Raw genomic sequence first — 15311 nt, forward strand, 5'->3', positions numbered from 1 at the left:
TATATGCACGGGATACGCCTGGTATACACCTTGTCCTGCGAAATGCGTACCTGCAGGTTCCTCATCGACAATGCAACACCAATAAGAACTATTAAAGGATAAGAATACGAACATAAAGTAAATGGCTCCATATAATAAAATAAACATTTTATGTGTCTCTTGTCGAGATGTGTGTTTTGTCCTATAATTCATGTTTTTTATTTATTTAATCCCAGCCCCCGTCCGCGCAGGAGGCCTTTTGCCTTCTGGTAGGCCGTCATTGTAAATAAGAATTTGTTTTTAACTGATGATGATGACTGAAGATGAGTGCTCTCCTCAGCGCCGCCATCAGTGTTTGTCTGCCTGTCTTTCTGTCATTCTGTTTAAGTAGGCTAGTAGATAGCACATAGCACACATATTAGTGCATACGAACACATTCTGGAATCTATACTGTAAATACTGTAATATATATATATATATGTACTGTAATAGTCTATTTTTGTTGTTTAGACCTATTTTGCATTCATTGATTAATCAGGCTATTCACTTGTTTTTAAATTCATTTTTTTCTGAAGAGCACATATAAACAGCCTATGTGCAAAATACATACAGTTTGTACAAATGACCATATATTCATCATGATCACCTGAACTCTGTGCCTTGAATACATATTTTACTAGGGATATGAACCTTATTTTACCCAAGGTAGGTTATGCCAGGTGTGGTACTAAACCAAAGCACCACCACCCCCCTCCAATACTTCTAATGCGTCTTTTATCCCAGGTTTTGGAAAAAGGCAGCTGCCTGCCGACTGCTCCCTCCTACCACGCAGAACAAACGCTATATTCATCTCTGTGCTACAGCTTGCGAAACTCCCTCCAGGAACTTCTGGGTACTTTTCCCCACCGCTCGAGCGACTGAATACAATGTCATTCATGCCAGCGGGCGAAAACAGGCGAAGTGGTGCCTGGTCAGTTCACCCGATAATGTTGAGAATATGCAGTGTTTTTTGCGCATGGAGTGTACTGTTTTTTACAGAAGTCTGCGGGCAGTCACAACTGAGGTACCTCTTCACTTTTTTTTTTCTTTTTTTTAACAATTGATTATTTTCTGTTTTGCGTTGGGCTATTTGTTAGAATTAACACGTGTGTACTGTAGCCTACAAAGCCTTATCGTGAGGTGCCAATGATCCGTTAGCCTACGGCACAATGAATGAATGAACGGCATCAATGATGTTAAATTGTTCATAACTGAGGAGTTGTTATTTTGGTGGAATCTGCAGTCTGCGCTGTAGGCATGAGGACGCACATTGGCGCATTGCCGAGATAACCCAAGAATGAACACCAACCATTAACGCCTAGGCTTCTGCTCCTTTCCAGATTCCATGATAGCATAGGCTATATATTTTGTATTAGAATGAGAAGTGTCTAAAATATTTTTTCTCAATGTTTCCAGACCAACGTTTACATGCGGAGGGAATATAACGGTGGGTTCTGGGGTCATTGGGAGCCCGGGGTATCCAGGAGTGTACCCCCCAAATACCAAATGTGTTTGGAGAATCACGGTGAGTCAAACATACTTGTACCCTACTGTAAATACACGATTCATGTTTAACAGTTAACAGCACCCATATCAGAGAACTGGAATGACGCAATGTTTCTGCAATAAAGTACAATGAGATACTAATTCACTAACCCTAACTGTGTAGGTCTAATTCGTAGTCTGATATTTGGCCACTGGCCACACAGCACCCCTCAGGCACTTTGAGCTGCCTGCTTGGCATTTGTATTAACACGCAGCATGGTCACATGGCTGCAACGAATTAAAGGTAAATCAGAGGAATATGTGTTTCCTCTTATATGAGTTGTCCCCAATCAATCTACACACTATATCCCATAATGACAGAGTAAAAACAGGTTTAGAAATGTTTGAAAATGTATTAAAACAAAAAAATATATATCTCATTTACATAAGTATTCAGATCCTTTACTTAGTACTTTGTTGAAGCACCTTTGGCATCGATTACAGCCTCAAGTCTTCTTGGGTATGATACCACAAGCTTGGCACACCTGTATTTAAGGAGTTTCTCCCATTCTTCTCTGCAGATCCTGTCAAGCTCTGTCAGGTTGGATGGGGAGTGTTGCTGCACAGCTATTTTCAGGTATCTCCAGAGATGTTCAAGGGTTCAAGTACGGGCTCTGGCTGGGCCACTCAAGGACATTCAGAAACTTGTCCTGAGCCACTCCTGCGTGCATTGGCTGTGTGCTTATGGTCATTGTCCTGTTAGAAGGTGAACTGTCACCCCAGTCTGAGGTCTTGAGCTCGCTGGAGCAGATTTTCATCAAGGATCTCTCTGTACTTTGTTCCGTTCATCTTTGCCTCAATCTTGACTAATCTCCCAGTCCCTGCCGCTGAAAAACATCCACACAGCATGATGCTTCCACCACCATGCTTCACCATAGGGATGGTGCCAGGTTTCCTCCAGATATGACGCTTCACATTCAGGCCAAAGAGTTCAATCTTGGTTTCATCAGACCAGGGAATCTTTTTTCTCATGGTCTGAGAGACTTTAGGTGCCTTTTGGCAAACTCCAAGTGGGCTGTCATGTGCCTTTTACTGAGGTGTGGCTTCAGTCTGGCCATTCTACCATAAAGGCCAAATTGGTGGAGTGCTGCAGAGATGGTTGTCCTTCTGGAAGGTTCTCCCATCTCCATAGAGGAACTCTAGAGCTCTGTCAGAGTGACCATCGGGTTCTTGGACACCTCCCTGACCAAGGCCCTTCTCCTCCAATTGCTCAGTTTGGCTGGGCGGCCAGCTCTAGGAATAGTCTTGGTGATTCCAAACTTCTTCCATTTAAGAATGATGGAGGCCACTGTGTTCTTGGGGGCCTTCAATGCTGCAGAAATGTTTTGGTACCTTTCCCCAGATCTGTGCCTCGACACAAGCCTAGCCTTGGAGCTCTACCGACAATTTCTTTGACCTTAAGGCTTGGTTTTTGCTCTGACATGCACTGTCAACTGTGGGACCTTATATAGACAGGTGTGTGCCTTTCCAAAACATGTCCAATCAATTGAATTTACCACAGGTGGACTTCTCAAGGATGGTCAATGGAAACGGGATGCAGCTGAGCTCAATTTTGAGTCTCATAGCAGAGTGTCTGAATAGTTTTTATACATTTGCAAAAAAATCTAAAACCCTGTTTTCGCTTTGTCATTATATTGTGTTTTTATTGCTGAGTTTTTATTTAATTAAATTAATTTTAGAACAAAGCTGTAACGTAACAAAATGTGGAAAAAGTCAAGGGGTATGAATACTTTCCGAAGGCACTGTATACTCCTTATGTGATTGAATAGATTGTAATGTATATTGTATTGGATTGAATGTTGTCCCCAGGTCCCTGAGGGTAAAGTGGTGGTCCTGTCCTTCCGCTTCATTGACCTGGAGAGTGACAACCTGTGTCGCTATGACTACGTGGATGTTTACAGTGGCCATGTGAGTGGCCAGAGGCTGGGCCGCTTCTGTGGGACTTTCAGGCCAGGCGCCCTGGTCTCCACAGGCAACAAGATGCTCATTCAGATGGTGTCTGATGCCAACACAGCTGGGAGTGGCTTCCTGGCGGTGTACTCTGCTGCCCAGCCGCATGAGAGAGGTAAGCAGAATAGAATATAGAAGAAGAATAATGTAGTAGTTAAGGGTTATGTTTAACTTGCCTAGTTATATAACATTTATATAAAATAAACGTGCCTTGCTCAATGGCACAGTGGCAGGAGACGGGATCTAGGATCCTACTAGATTTTTTCTGTTGGATTAGTTACCTGCCGGTTGCAGGCTTGCCTCTCTAACCTCTAGGTTATGTAGTGTGTAGTGAAAACTGCAGTCATCTGTATCCAGCCTATACCCAAGCATGTTCAACAGAGCATTAGGGACTGAGCCCTAGCTGTGACTCTGCTCGGACTCCACATCGTAAAGACCTCCGATATGTGTGTGCGTGTTGAGTGCTACGGTTCACATTTTAACCAGCTAATTAACTAGCCTCTTAACCCGCTAGCTGCCCCAGCAAGGTCGTTGCACCGTGTCACTGTAATAATACTAATACCCAGATGATGAGATCTTAGAGGTCAATTATTTACATCTGAGACTAAAGGGCAGTTCTAGTGAAATAAATCACTCCCAACGGATAGCAGGTCAAGGGAAAGTTTGACTTCTGCTTGGTAAGATAAAGTACCAGTGCTCTTTCAGTTTAGACCTCTTGTGCAGTTAAGACGAAACCTGTTGACTTAAAGCTTCCTCGAGGAGGAGGTGAATCTCTACACATTTAACAGCTCATTTTCCAGATGGAGAGCTCTAGGGTCAGACAGGTCAGCGCCGCCCCTTCCTCTTCTGACCTGGTGACGTTACTTCTCCCCGAATGAGTTTGTGGAATTTTGGGGGGGGCTGAGTGCCTCCCTGAATACCTTCTCTCTGTCTCCGTACCTCAGTAGCTCACAGCTGGAATCCCTCTTGGTCTGTCAGTTTAGATTGACTGGTGTTTCCCCTGTTCCTGGGTGTGGTTGGTTGAAACTGAGAAGCACCACACAGCACTCCTCCATTTGTTCAATGTCTATTTTAGTTACAGAGTCAAATTGGGCTTGTCCGTCTGCCAGTCATGAGGCTGGGAGCTCAGCTGTAGTGGAACTAACTGCTATAGCGACTAACTACATGTTACAGGAGATCCAGCCATGGTTTTTAAAGATCCACAGATCCCTTGCCAGTCCAAGCAGCTTGTGTGGTTGGCTGATGTGATCTCTCAGATGTGTGATGGTATGCCTGGCATATAGACTCCCTTTTAACTGCACGTTGCAGCATGGGACCAAGGCAGAGGAACAGATCGATGTCTTCTTAATTTACTCATAACCACAAGGGAATTATAAGACAAGAGCCTACTTATTCAAAAATGTTTGTTCCATCATGGGATTATGTCATGCGCGTGCACAACGTTCCATCCTTTAACATTCAGAAGGAAGCGATATATCTTGCACATAAACACAGAGTCGCAGGATGATGCCCAGTGGTGCGTCAAATGAATAGCATGTGAAGCAGTACTATCTGGGCAGTATAACTAAACGTTGTAGTTTGACTTTGCACCCACCAGGGGATCAGTACTGTGGCGGTCGTCTGGTTAAACCCTCCGGGTCCTTTAAGACCCCTAACTGGCCCGAGAAAGACTACCCCGCAGGGGTCACCTGCTCATGGCACATAGTGGCTCCTAAGAACCAGGTGAGTGTTCGTCTACAGCCAGAGGTTCTTACTTTACTCACAGTTCAACTTGACACAATTGACAGTGATTGAGATCGCCTAAGATGTCAATTTTCACATAATTGCTTTGTGGTTTGCTCTTGGTTAGGGTTGCACAATGAAATGCAACTTCAGAATGTGGCCTGAAAGTAATTTGTTCACTGTAACGTGTTCTTTGTAACCTGTGTAACCTGTGTTCTGTGTAACCTGTGTTCTGTGTAACCTGTGTAACCTGTGTTCTATGTAACCTGTGTTCTATATAACCTGTGTTGTGTGTGACCTGTGTTCTATGTAACCTGTCCACCAACCCAGATTATTGAGGTGAAGTTTGAGAAGTTCGATGTGGAAAGAGACAACTACTGTCGATATGACTATGTGGCCATTTTCAATGGGGCAGAGATTAACGATGCCAAGAGGATCGGGAAGTACTGTGGCGATAGCCCTCCAGCGTAGGTCACACACCTGTTTCTACTCTGCATTCAGCTAGCTAATGTACCGCTTCGCTTATGACCTTAATCATAAACCTACTAATGCATGATTAACTGTTTACCTAAGCACAAGATATCCATGAGCATATTCAATATATCAACTACTTACCAGGTAAGCTAACATTCTATCTCTATATATCGTTCTCCCTCCTCTCTCTCTCTTCAGTCCAGTATTCTCTGAAGGTAACCAGCTCCTGATCCAGTTCCTCTCAGACCTCAGTTTAACAGCAGACGGGTTCATCGGCCACTACAAGTTTAGACCCAAGAAGTTCCCCACCCCCACGGTACCAGCGACCACCACCACCCCAGCAGCTACCACCAGACCCATACGTAGGTAGCTCCTTTTTCTATGTTTAATCCAAACAGGGCATATGTGTAACTCTTCGCTTGTCTTGACACATCTCTTCAGTCTTGTTACAATGTAAAGTGCTTTTAGCACAATATGAATCCAATTCATCATCATCATCATCATCTCCAGGCCACATGGGTGTTTGGTCCATTTAATCTACTACTAGGAGTTGGGGATTTAGAGACAGATTAGATTGCCTGGTCCCAGTGGTCTTTGCTGATGCCAACATGTGGTGTAGCTGCTGTAGCTCCCTCCCTCCCACTAGGAGAGTGGCTTACAGGCATTTTCATTAGCCTGGTTCCAGATCAGATCTACCATGGTAGTGGCTGTTGCCCCCAGGATGAAAGGCAATGGAGCAGACACCCAAGGCTGGATGGCTGTTAATCTTGTCCCTAGCCGGCTCTATCTGTAGCAATTGGGGACGAGGTTAGATGCCAGTCAAAACATCAGTCCCCTCTAACTTATCACTTCCATGTATTCTTTTCTAGGTTTTTTATTTATTTTTAAATCTGTGATTTCTCTACTATGACAGAGTTAAGGGGAAGGGAAGCAAGTAGTCACTCCAAAGAGACACCTTGTTCCTTCTTACTCAGACAAACTAATGTGCCGAACCTCCTAAAGGCACCCATGCATGGTTGTTTGAGGACGCCAACTCTCTCTGGCAAGGCAGCCCAGGTCTGTAGTGGCGCCTAAATACGTTCCAATTTACTAAAAAGGTCTGTAGACTGTTTTGCTGCTCTCAAAGATGATCTTTTAATAAAACATTGATGAAATGCCACTGATTAGGCTACTGTGCACCTCCGCTGGCAAAATTGATGCCATAACCAACATAACCACAAAGATCAGTTTATCTCCAGTTACTCTGACCGAAATTGGCAGTTTGGTGCTCGTTTTTAAGGACACATCTTAAATAGTTTCACCACTCCCATCTCAGCGCAAGCAAGCTGATGTTAGACAGGTAAATGACCAACCTTGGCACAAGGGCTGGAAAATAGCTGAGCGCGGGCTGTTTACAACATGCATGCGTTAGACACTTGCCCCTCCTTAACGCCAGACGTAAGTAGAACCCTACACCTTAAGCATGATGTGAATTGTAGGATTCTAAGTTGCCCACAGTTTTCAATGGGAAATGTTCATACTAATTAATTGGCCTACGATTGATTTCAATTCATTCCCTGAATTGACTCAATGTGAAACAAAATCAACCCAAACCCTACTTGCTAGCATCCCTTGAATGTTGAAGAAGAATGTGAACTAAGTAACTATATTTTCCTTTTCTCTGTGTCTCCCCAGCCCTGAAGTACTCTTTAGCTCTGTGCCAGCAGAAATGCAAAAGAAGTGGAACCGTTGAGAGCAACTACTGTACCAGTGACTTTGGTAAGAGAGATACTATTCCCCTACAGCTAATGCTACATATATTACTATGGCTGACCTGCCTAAATCTGTCACTACTGCCGTCACAGATACTAAGCTACAGCAACAAACAACAACAGGTCAACAGTGTGTGTGTGTGTGTGTGTCAGTCAGTCAGGGGGGTGGGGTGGGAGAAAATTGTCCAACACTTACCCCAGCATCAACCCAGTCCATATGAGCCATCCCTCTCTCAACAAACCCAAAAGCGTCCTTGAGGGTTTTCTGACAGGGCAGCCCAGTGAATTTGTGTATGGAACTGACACAGTTCTCTTCATCTCATAGAGGTAACACACATGCCAGAGAAGAGCCTAACTGTAGGTAAACTGCTGCTAAATGAAGGTGTTGATTCAGCCAACGTACTCCATGGCCTTAGTTTGCTACCACAGTATTTAGCTCTGTGATGTTTTTCTCCGAGTAGATGTTGATGGAATGAGGCAGGTATTTTAATAATTGCTTTTCCTAAGGGATGTTAGGTCAAATTTGCATGGAAAATGAAGACCAGTCTGTGAAGACCAGTAATTTGGTGTTAGTGTCAAAATGTCTTGTATAATACAGTGGCAGACAGTCTGCAGTCATATCAAGCCAAGGGTGTTGCATCGCACGTTTTAATGACTAGGCCTGACACAAAAGGACCTAACAGAAGACCCGGCCTTTCCTTCCTGTTTACACATTGATCTGATCATCTTATTCAAAGCTATTCAACCAGTACATCTTGCAAGCCGAGCATCAGAGTATTTGTATAGAAAGATATCTGATCTCGATCATACAATATTTGGTCAAGGCAATTACAGAGCTTACAGGCTGTTGAATGTTATACACTACCATTTCATAATGATGACACAGTTGTCAGACTTCCAATCTAAGTAGATGTTGTTGAGTGCTTGTTGTTGAGCCATCTAAACTCCCCCATGTTTCTGTGACAGTGATAACAGGAACTGTCATCACGGCGGTGGTGCGAGGAGGCAGCATGTACGCCACCATCTCCATCATCAACGTCTACAAAGAAGGCAACCTGGCCATCCAGCAAGCCGGCAAGACCATGAGCACCAAGATCATCGTGCTCTGCAAGAAGTGTCCATCCATCAGACGAGGTGAGTAGTAGTACGGTGGACCACTGCCAAAGGACTCTGGGGCTCACTCTCCACTAGCCTGGTCCCAGGTTTGTGGTCTCCTTCTATAGCCTGGTCCCAGATCTGTTGTCTGTTTCGATAGCCTGATCCCAGATCCGTTTGTGCTCTTGCCAACTCCAACTCAAGACAATGTGGTTTGGCATGACAATGAGTGACAAGGAGTTGGCATGATAGCAAAAACAGACTGGCACTCAGGCTAACTCTCCCCTGGATATAGTCATCCGTTTCTCTTGCTTAAGTTTCAGACATTCACCGTGACACGATAGCACAGGTTTTAGTCCATGATTGTACTATTGAACCATATGTTTTTATTTCAGTTCAAATTCTATGATTGAGTAATACTGACATGGTGGCACTGAGTAAGCACTTGTGACAGCGGCATGTTCCAAATGTACAAGATACATAAGAAAGAGGTGGTTCGACATACTACTTGGTTTATGGCTCTGAGTTTGCCTCCATTGCGGTAACCTATCTTCAAGCTCACCCGAAGGAGCTTGACAAAGGTCTGAGGTAAGCGGCAAAACTCACTGTGCAATAAGATCTATACCTTCCCCCTCAGCTGCTGATCCATACTGTGAATATGTACAAACATACTATACAGTACTCTATACGTTTTATAGATGTACAGTTGAAGTCGAAAATGTACATACACCTTAGCCAAATACATTTAAACTAAATTTTTCACAATTCCTGACATTTAATCCTAGTAAAAATGCCTTGTTTTAGGTCAGTTAGGATCACCACTTTATTTTAAGAATGTGAAATGTCAGAATAATAGTAGAGAGAATGATTTATTTCAGCTTTTATATCTTTGATCACATTCCCAGTGGGTCAGAAGTTTACATACACTCAATTAGTATTTTGTAGCATTGCCTTTAATTTGTTTAACTTGGGTCAAACGTTTCGGGTAGCCTTCCACAAGCTGGGTGAATTTTGGCCCATTCCTCCTGACAGAGCTGGTGTAACTGAGTCAGGTTTGTAGGCCTCCTTGCACGCACATGCTTTTTCAGTTCTGCCCACATATTTTATATAGGATTGAGGTCAGGGCTTTGTGATGGTCACTCCAATACCTTGGCTTTGTTGTCCTTAAGCCATTTTCCCACAACTTTGCAAGTATGCTTGGGGTCATTGTCCATTTGGAAGACCCATTTGCGACCAAGCTTTAACTTCCTAACTGATGTCTTGAGATGTTGCTTCAATATATCCACATAATTTTCCTCCCTCATGAAGCCATCTATTTTGTGAAGTGCACCAGTCCCTCCTGCAGCAAAGCACCCTCACAACATGATGCTGCCACCCCCGTGCTTCACTGTTGGGATGGTGATCTTCGGCTTGCAAGCCTCCCCCTTTTCCTCCAAACATAACGATGGTCCTTATGGACAAACAGTTCTATTTTTATTTCATCAGACCAGAGGACATTTCTCAAAAAAGTACGATCTTTGTCCCCATGTGCAGTTGCAAACCGTAGTATGGCTTTTTTTATGGAGGTTTTAGAGCAGTGGCTTCTTCCTTGCTGAGCAGTAGATATAGGACTCGTTTTTACTGTGGATATAGATAATTATGTACCTGTTTCCTCCAGCATCTTCACAAGGTCCTTTGCTGTTGTTCTGGGATTGATTTTCACCTTTCGCACCAAAGTACGTTCATCTCTAGGAGACAGAACGCATCTCCTTCCTGAGGGTTATGACGGCTGCGTGGTCCCATGGTGTTTATACTTGCGTACTATTGTTTGTACAGATGAACGTGGGGCCTTCAGGCGTTTGGAAATTGCTCCCAAGGATGAGGCAGACTTGTGGAGGTCTACAATTTCTTTTCTGAGGTCTTGGCTGATTTCTTTTGATTTTCCTATGATGTGAAGCAAAGAGGCACTGAGTTTGAAGGTAGGCCTTGAAATACATCCACAGGTACACCTCCAATTGACTCAAATTATGTCAATTAGCCTATCAGAAGCTTCTAAAGCCATGACACCATTTTCTGGAGTTTTCCAAGCTGTTTAAAGGCACAGTCAACTTAGTGAATGTAAACTTCTGACCCACTGGAATTGTGATACAGTGAATTATAAGTGAAATAATCTTTCCGTAAACAATTGTTGGAAAAATTACTTGTCATGCAAAGTAGATGTCCTAACCGACTTGCCTAAACTATAGTTTGTTAACCAGAAATGTGTGGAGTGGTTGAAAAATGAGTTTTAATGACTCCAACCTAAGTGTATGTAAACTTCTGACTTCAACTGTAGCTATAAACATATATGGAACCCAGAGGAGAGTTGACGCTGATGTGCTACCTTCCTGAATGTCTCTGCCGTTCCGCCACTGCATTCAGGCTCTTTCTGTGTGATCTCACTAGGCCTCAACTACATCTTCATGGGCTCAGCGGACGAGGATGGGAAGGGGAAGATCGCCCCGCATCACTTCGTCATGGCCTTCAAGGCTAAGAACCAGAGGGGACTCAACGTACTGAAGAACAAACGCTGCTGAGATCAGCTACGTGCTGCCTGAGTCTCCACCCAACCACCATGCCCCACCCACAAAAGGGTGTGGCTGTTCTTGTTAGTCTCTGCCCAGCCTTCCCTGGCTCTGCCCATCATTATCTATCATCCTTCACCACAGGACTAGTCTACAGAGCTCAGGCTGTTACTGCCTGGAGGTGTCTGGCTGTCTCTTTCCTTTGTTTTGTATTTCTATGCTGTTTTTTCTCTTTCCTCTGAACTGGACCTGTTTTTGAGGGCAATGTGAAGAATGAGTGTGATAATTGAAGAGAGGGAGGAGAGGAAGAGAGACCGATAGTAGGGGGGGACTCACCTGGGTCACGTTCAGTTAGAACAAAACAGGATAATTTTTTTTGAAACTAAATACTACCTAAATATGTCCAATGAGAGCGCTCATGTACCTTTTCTGTTTCAAAAACATTTTCTCAGGTTTCAAGCCCACTGAACACAACCCAGGTGTCATGATGAGTGTTGGCTTGGATCAAACATCAGACAGGAAGGAGTTTGTTAGAGGAAGTACATTATTGAGGACGGGGTGTTATAGTTTTATGGACAGTGTTTACAAACTGCTCTTTATTTCCTATGTTCACATTGAATGGACAAGATATGGGAGGTATTTTATGTGGTGTCGATAAGTGCAATAGTTGAATATATAGCATTCCTTTTGAAATGATTTGTTTTCATGCTAGTATTACGTTTAGTACTGTCACTTATTAGCCAAAGCTTTTCACAATGAATGGATTCAACAAAGCACTCCTTATCATTATGTCAGCTTGGTTTGTAATGTATGTAATAAAAAGAGATATGAAATGAATTACAATACAAAGTATTTTCATATGATTCAATTGGTAAATGTTATTTATATTTTATTGTTTTCATCTGACCAAATAAAAAACAGAAAATGAAGTTTATTTTAACGAGGTGGTTCTTCATATGGAGTGTTCATTCATTTACAGCCCAGCAGTGCGTTGTAATATGTCACGTTAACAGTGCATATAAGGGCCTCCCGAGTGGTGCAGCGGTCTAAGGCGCTAGAGGTGTCACTACATCCGGGTTCCATCCCGTTTCCTCCGACACATTGGTGTGGCTGGCTTCCGGGTTAAGCGAGCAGTGTGTCAAGAAAGAAGTGTGGCTTGGCAGGGTCGCATGGCTCTCGACCTTCGCCTCCCCGAGTCCTTACGGGAGTTGCAGTGATTGGACAAGACTGGAACTAACAATTGGGGAGAAAAGGGGATAATAAACAACTAAACAGTGCATATAAGAACATAACATATATACAACGTATATCTGGCCTACATAGAGTATGTGGTAACTATGGCCAGGTGTGAAGGCAGCTGTTAGTAGGGCAGTCATGAACGCTCCACTGAGCACTGGGAATGGTCAGGTGTGTTTTGACCAGGGAAGTGCTGGCTCTGAACAGTGAGTAACATTCACAGATATTTCACAATTAAAACCAACTGTCTCCGTTCTCGTGCCAGCTGAACATGTGATGCAACTCAATATTTATCATTTCTCACTGCCAAGACAAAAAGTCACAGCCAGTCTGTATTTTCCATTACATTTTATTAAGTCCATTGTTGAAAACAATGACAATTTTAGAAAACAAGTAGGATGACTGAATATTATTACATAAGGAATCTGGAGACTTTGGTGCAGAATATATATATATATTTCCAGTGGAGTTCCAGGTTTAAATGTCTCTCTGTGACTGGACACAAGGTCATTTCTGAGCATGCTAGGGTCAGAGATAGGACCCCCTGGGTGAAGAAGCTGACAGAGGTGGTTGGGGTTTATGTTGGGGTTGAGACCAGTCTTAGCTGGCCGGTTGGGTGTAGGTTGAGACCAGATCAGTTCTAGCTCCAAGGGTAGAACATGGTTGGGTTGAGGTTGGGTGTAGGTTGAAACCAGATCAGTTCTAGCTCCAAGGGTAGAACATGGTTGGGTTGAGGTTGGGTGTAGGTTGAAACCAGATCAGTTCTAGCTCCAAGGGTAGAACATGGTTGGGTTGAGGTTGGGTGTAGGTTGAAACCAGATCAGTTCTAGCACCAAGGGTAGAACATGGTTGGGTTGAGGATGGGTGTAGGTTCAGACCAGATCAGTTCTAGCTCCAAGGGTAGAACATGGTTGGGTTGAGGTTGGGTGTAGGTTGAAACCAGATCAGTTCTAGCTCCAAGGGTAGAACATGGTTGGGTTGAGGTTGGGTGTAGGTTGAAACCAGATCAGTTCTAGCTCCAAGGGTAGAACATGGTTGGGTTGAGGTTGGGTGTAGGTTGAGGCCAGATCAGTTCTAGCTCCAAGGGTAGAACATGGTTGGGTTGAGGTTGGGTGTAGGTTAAGACCAGATCAGTTCTAGCTCCAAGGGTAGAACATGGTTGGGTTGAGGTTGGGTTGAGGTTCAGATCAGGTCAGTCTTAGCTCCGGGGGTAGAACATGGCGTACTTGGAGGTTCTGAATCCCAGCAGGTCTCTCATCTCGTTGCGGAACTTGGAGAGGTCCTGCCGCAGGTCGTTGAGGTTCTCTACGGTGGCCTGGTCGGTGCTCTGCATCTTCTGCCTGGTGGACGTCAGGTAGCGATGGACAAGACAACACATGATCTTCTGGTAGTTCTCATCACGCTTCCGCTTCAGGTTCCTCCACTCCTGGATGGATGGGACAACAACAACATGGGAGGTTAGGACTGGAGACTGAACCCAGTGTCTACTTATCTGGATATCATGGGAGGATAAGATGAGAAACGGTCATACATTTAAAGTATACAGAGGTATCACTTCTTGATTGGATAGTGCCCCGTCTCTCTTACCTTGAGGCTGTTCTGTCTCTTGACCTTCCCCGTGGAGGTGTGGGAGCAGATCCATTTACTCATACTGGTCAGAAGGTAACACACAGTCTTGGGGGAGGGTAGGATGTTGAAGGGCGGCGGCAGGGTACACTTGTCGTCAAAGTAGCTCAGCCACAGCTTGGCGCGGGCAAACTTCCACTCCTTATCCTCGTGGTTCTAGGGGATTCGGGGGGTTTAGAGGGAAATGGAATGAAATGGGAGATTTAGGAAATCACTGAGAAAATAGGGGAACGTGTTTATCGACAGAGAAATGTTAAGAAATCACTACCATCTGTTAGACTGAAGTGTTCTTGGAGTGGATTTGTGTTTTTCATTCAGAATGATGATTGTTGAGTTGATGATGGGTAAATGTAATTTATGAAGCATTAAAGTTGATTAATTGATGTGAATTATACGGCTGATCTTTGCCTAAACTCCAAACACTGAATTTTAAAAAAGTACTCCAAATGAACACTTGTTATAGATAGACTAATCAAGTCCTGTTGTTTTTGTTGTTGTTGTAACTTGATGGACAATCTGTGACTTGCAGTCACTTCAGGCCGGGTTACTGAAAAGCACTTTGTGACAACTGCTGATGCAAATCAGGCTTTATAAATAAATTGGACTGATTTAAATGGTTAATTGATTGATCGCTTGATTGACTTACAGCGATCTGCCTGAAGCTCTTGTGGAGCATGGCGACCAGCAGCTTGGTGAGAACGATGACCACCACAATGTTGTACGTGCCCACGATGAGGGCTCCCACAAATGACCTCAGCTCCTCCGTGTAGTTGATCCGGGTCACGAAGAGAGCCACGTGGGCCAGAGAGAAGATGTACCAAAACAGTGCGTAGCACGTTCCCATGAACCTTTCAACAGGAAAGTCAGAGGTTACGAAGTAACAGGTACAGTACCCATGAATCGGTCAACAGGGAGGTCATGGAAAATATAATGACATATACAGTAGAACATTGAATTATTGGATCTCTATGGGTCAGAGGTTAACAGTCAAAACTGGTACCCATGAACCTGTGAAACAGGAAAAGGGGAGAGAGAGAGAATTTAGGTAGACTGTACGTACGTGTGGAAGGCGTCGTTGCTCTGCTGCTGACAGAAGATGCCCTCACAGTCTTTGGCGGGACTCTTGGCCGGGTCCTTCTGATCCTTCCCATAGAGCTGCGTCAGGCCGATGGTGAAAGAGATGAGCACCAGCAGAAACAGACCCAGGAACTTACCAAACTCCTGCAGCATCTGGCCAACGGAGATCTGGGAACACAAGAGCACTCTGGCATGAGCTAAATTACCATCTTCTGACCGAGAGGTAACTACTACCTGAGCTTGTCCAATAATAAAACAAAATAGTTCATTTTCC

The 15311-nt window shown here is 44.0% G+C and overlaps 2 protein-coding genes across 2 annotated transcripts in view; one reads left to right on the forward strand and one right to left on the reverse strand.

The window, feature by feature from the left end:
• Window positions 1-742: 742 nt before the first annotated feature.
• Window positions 743-12038, forward strand: LOC109909955 (procollagen C-endopeptidase enhancer 2). The gene is made up of 9 exons (XM_020509056.2): window positions 743-1042; window positions 1435-1543; window positions 3373-3628; window positions 5111-5235; window positions 5566-5702; window positions 5908-6071; window positions 7384-7467; window positions 8427-8594; window positions 10980-12038. The coding sequence occupies exons 1-9, from the start codon at window positions 906-908 to the stop codon at window positions 11108-11110; spliced, it is 1311 nt and encodes a 436-aa protein (XP_020364645.1). The 5' UTR covers window positions 743-905; the 3' UTR covers window positions 11111-12038.
• Window positions 12039-12665: 627 nt separating this feature from the next.
• The window catches only part of trpc1 (transient receptor potential cation channel, subfamily C, member 1), a 49030-nt gene continuing 46384 nt past the window's right edge, over window positions 12666-15311 (reverse strand). Inside the window, exons 10-13 of the mRNA XM_031796464.1 lie at window positions 15021-15205; window positions 14607-14808; window positions 13922-14116; window positions 12666-13760 (exon numbers count right to left, since the gene is read on the reverse strand). Of these exons, the coding sequence (XP_031652324.1) occupies window positions 13533-13760; window positions 13922-14116; window positions 14607-14808; window positions 15021-15205 (810 nt within the window). The 3' untranslated portion in view covers window positions 12666-13532. The remainder of the gene's footprint in view (window positions 13761-13921; window positions 14117-14606; window positions 14809-15020; window positions 15206-15311) is intronic.

This window comes from Oncorhynchus kisutch, linkage group LG18 (genome assembly GCF_002021735.2).
Source record: "Oncorhynchus kisutch isolate 150728-3 linkage group LG18, Okis_V2, whole genome shotgun sequence".
Lineage (NCBI taxonomy): Eukaryota > Metazoa > Chordata > Actinopteri > Salmoniformes > Salmonidae > Oncorhynchus > Oncorhynchus kisutch.

Bases quoted from the DNA above. Each gene is read 5' to 3' on its own strand.
- LOC109909955 (XM_020509056.2), top strand. From the start codon at position 906: ATGTCATTCATGCCAGCGGGCGAAAACAGGCGAAGTGGTGCCTGGTCA. The intron at 1,043-1,434 runs GTACCTCTTCAC...CAATGTTTCCAG, and splicing joins TGCGGGCAGTCACAACTGAG to ACCAACGTTTACATGCGGAG. The intron at 8,595-10,979 runs GTGAGTAGTAGT...TGATCTCACTAG, and splicing joins GTGTCCATCCATCAGACGAG to GCCTCAACTACATCTTCATG.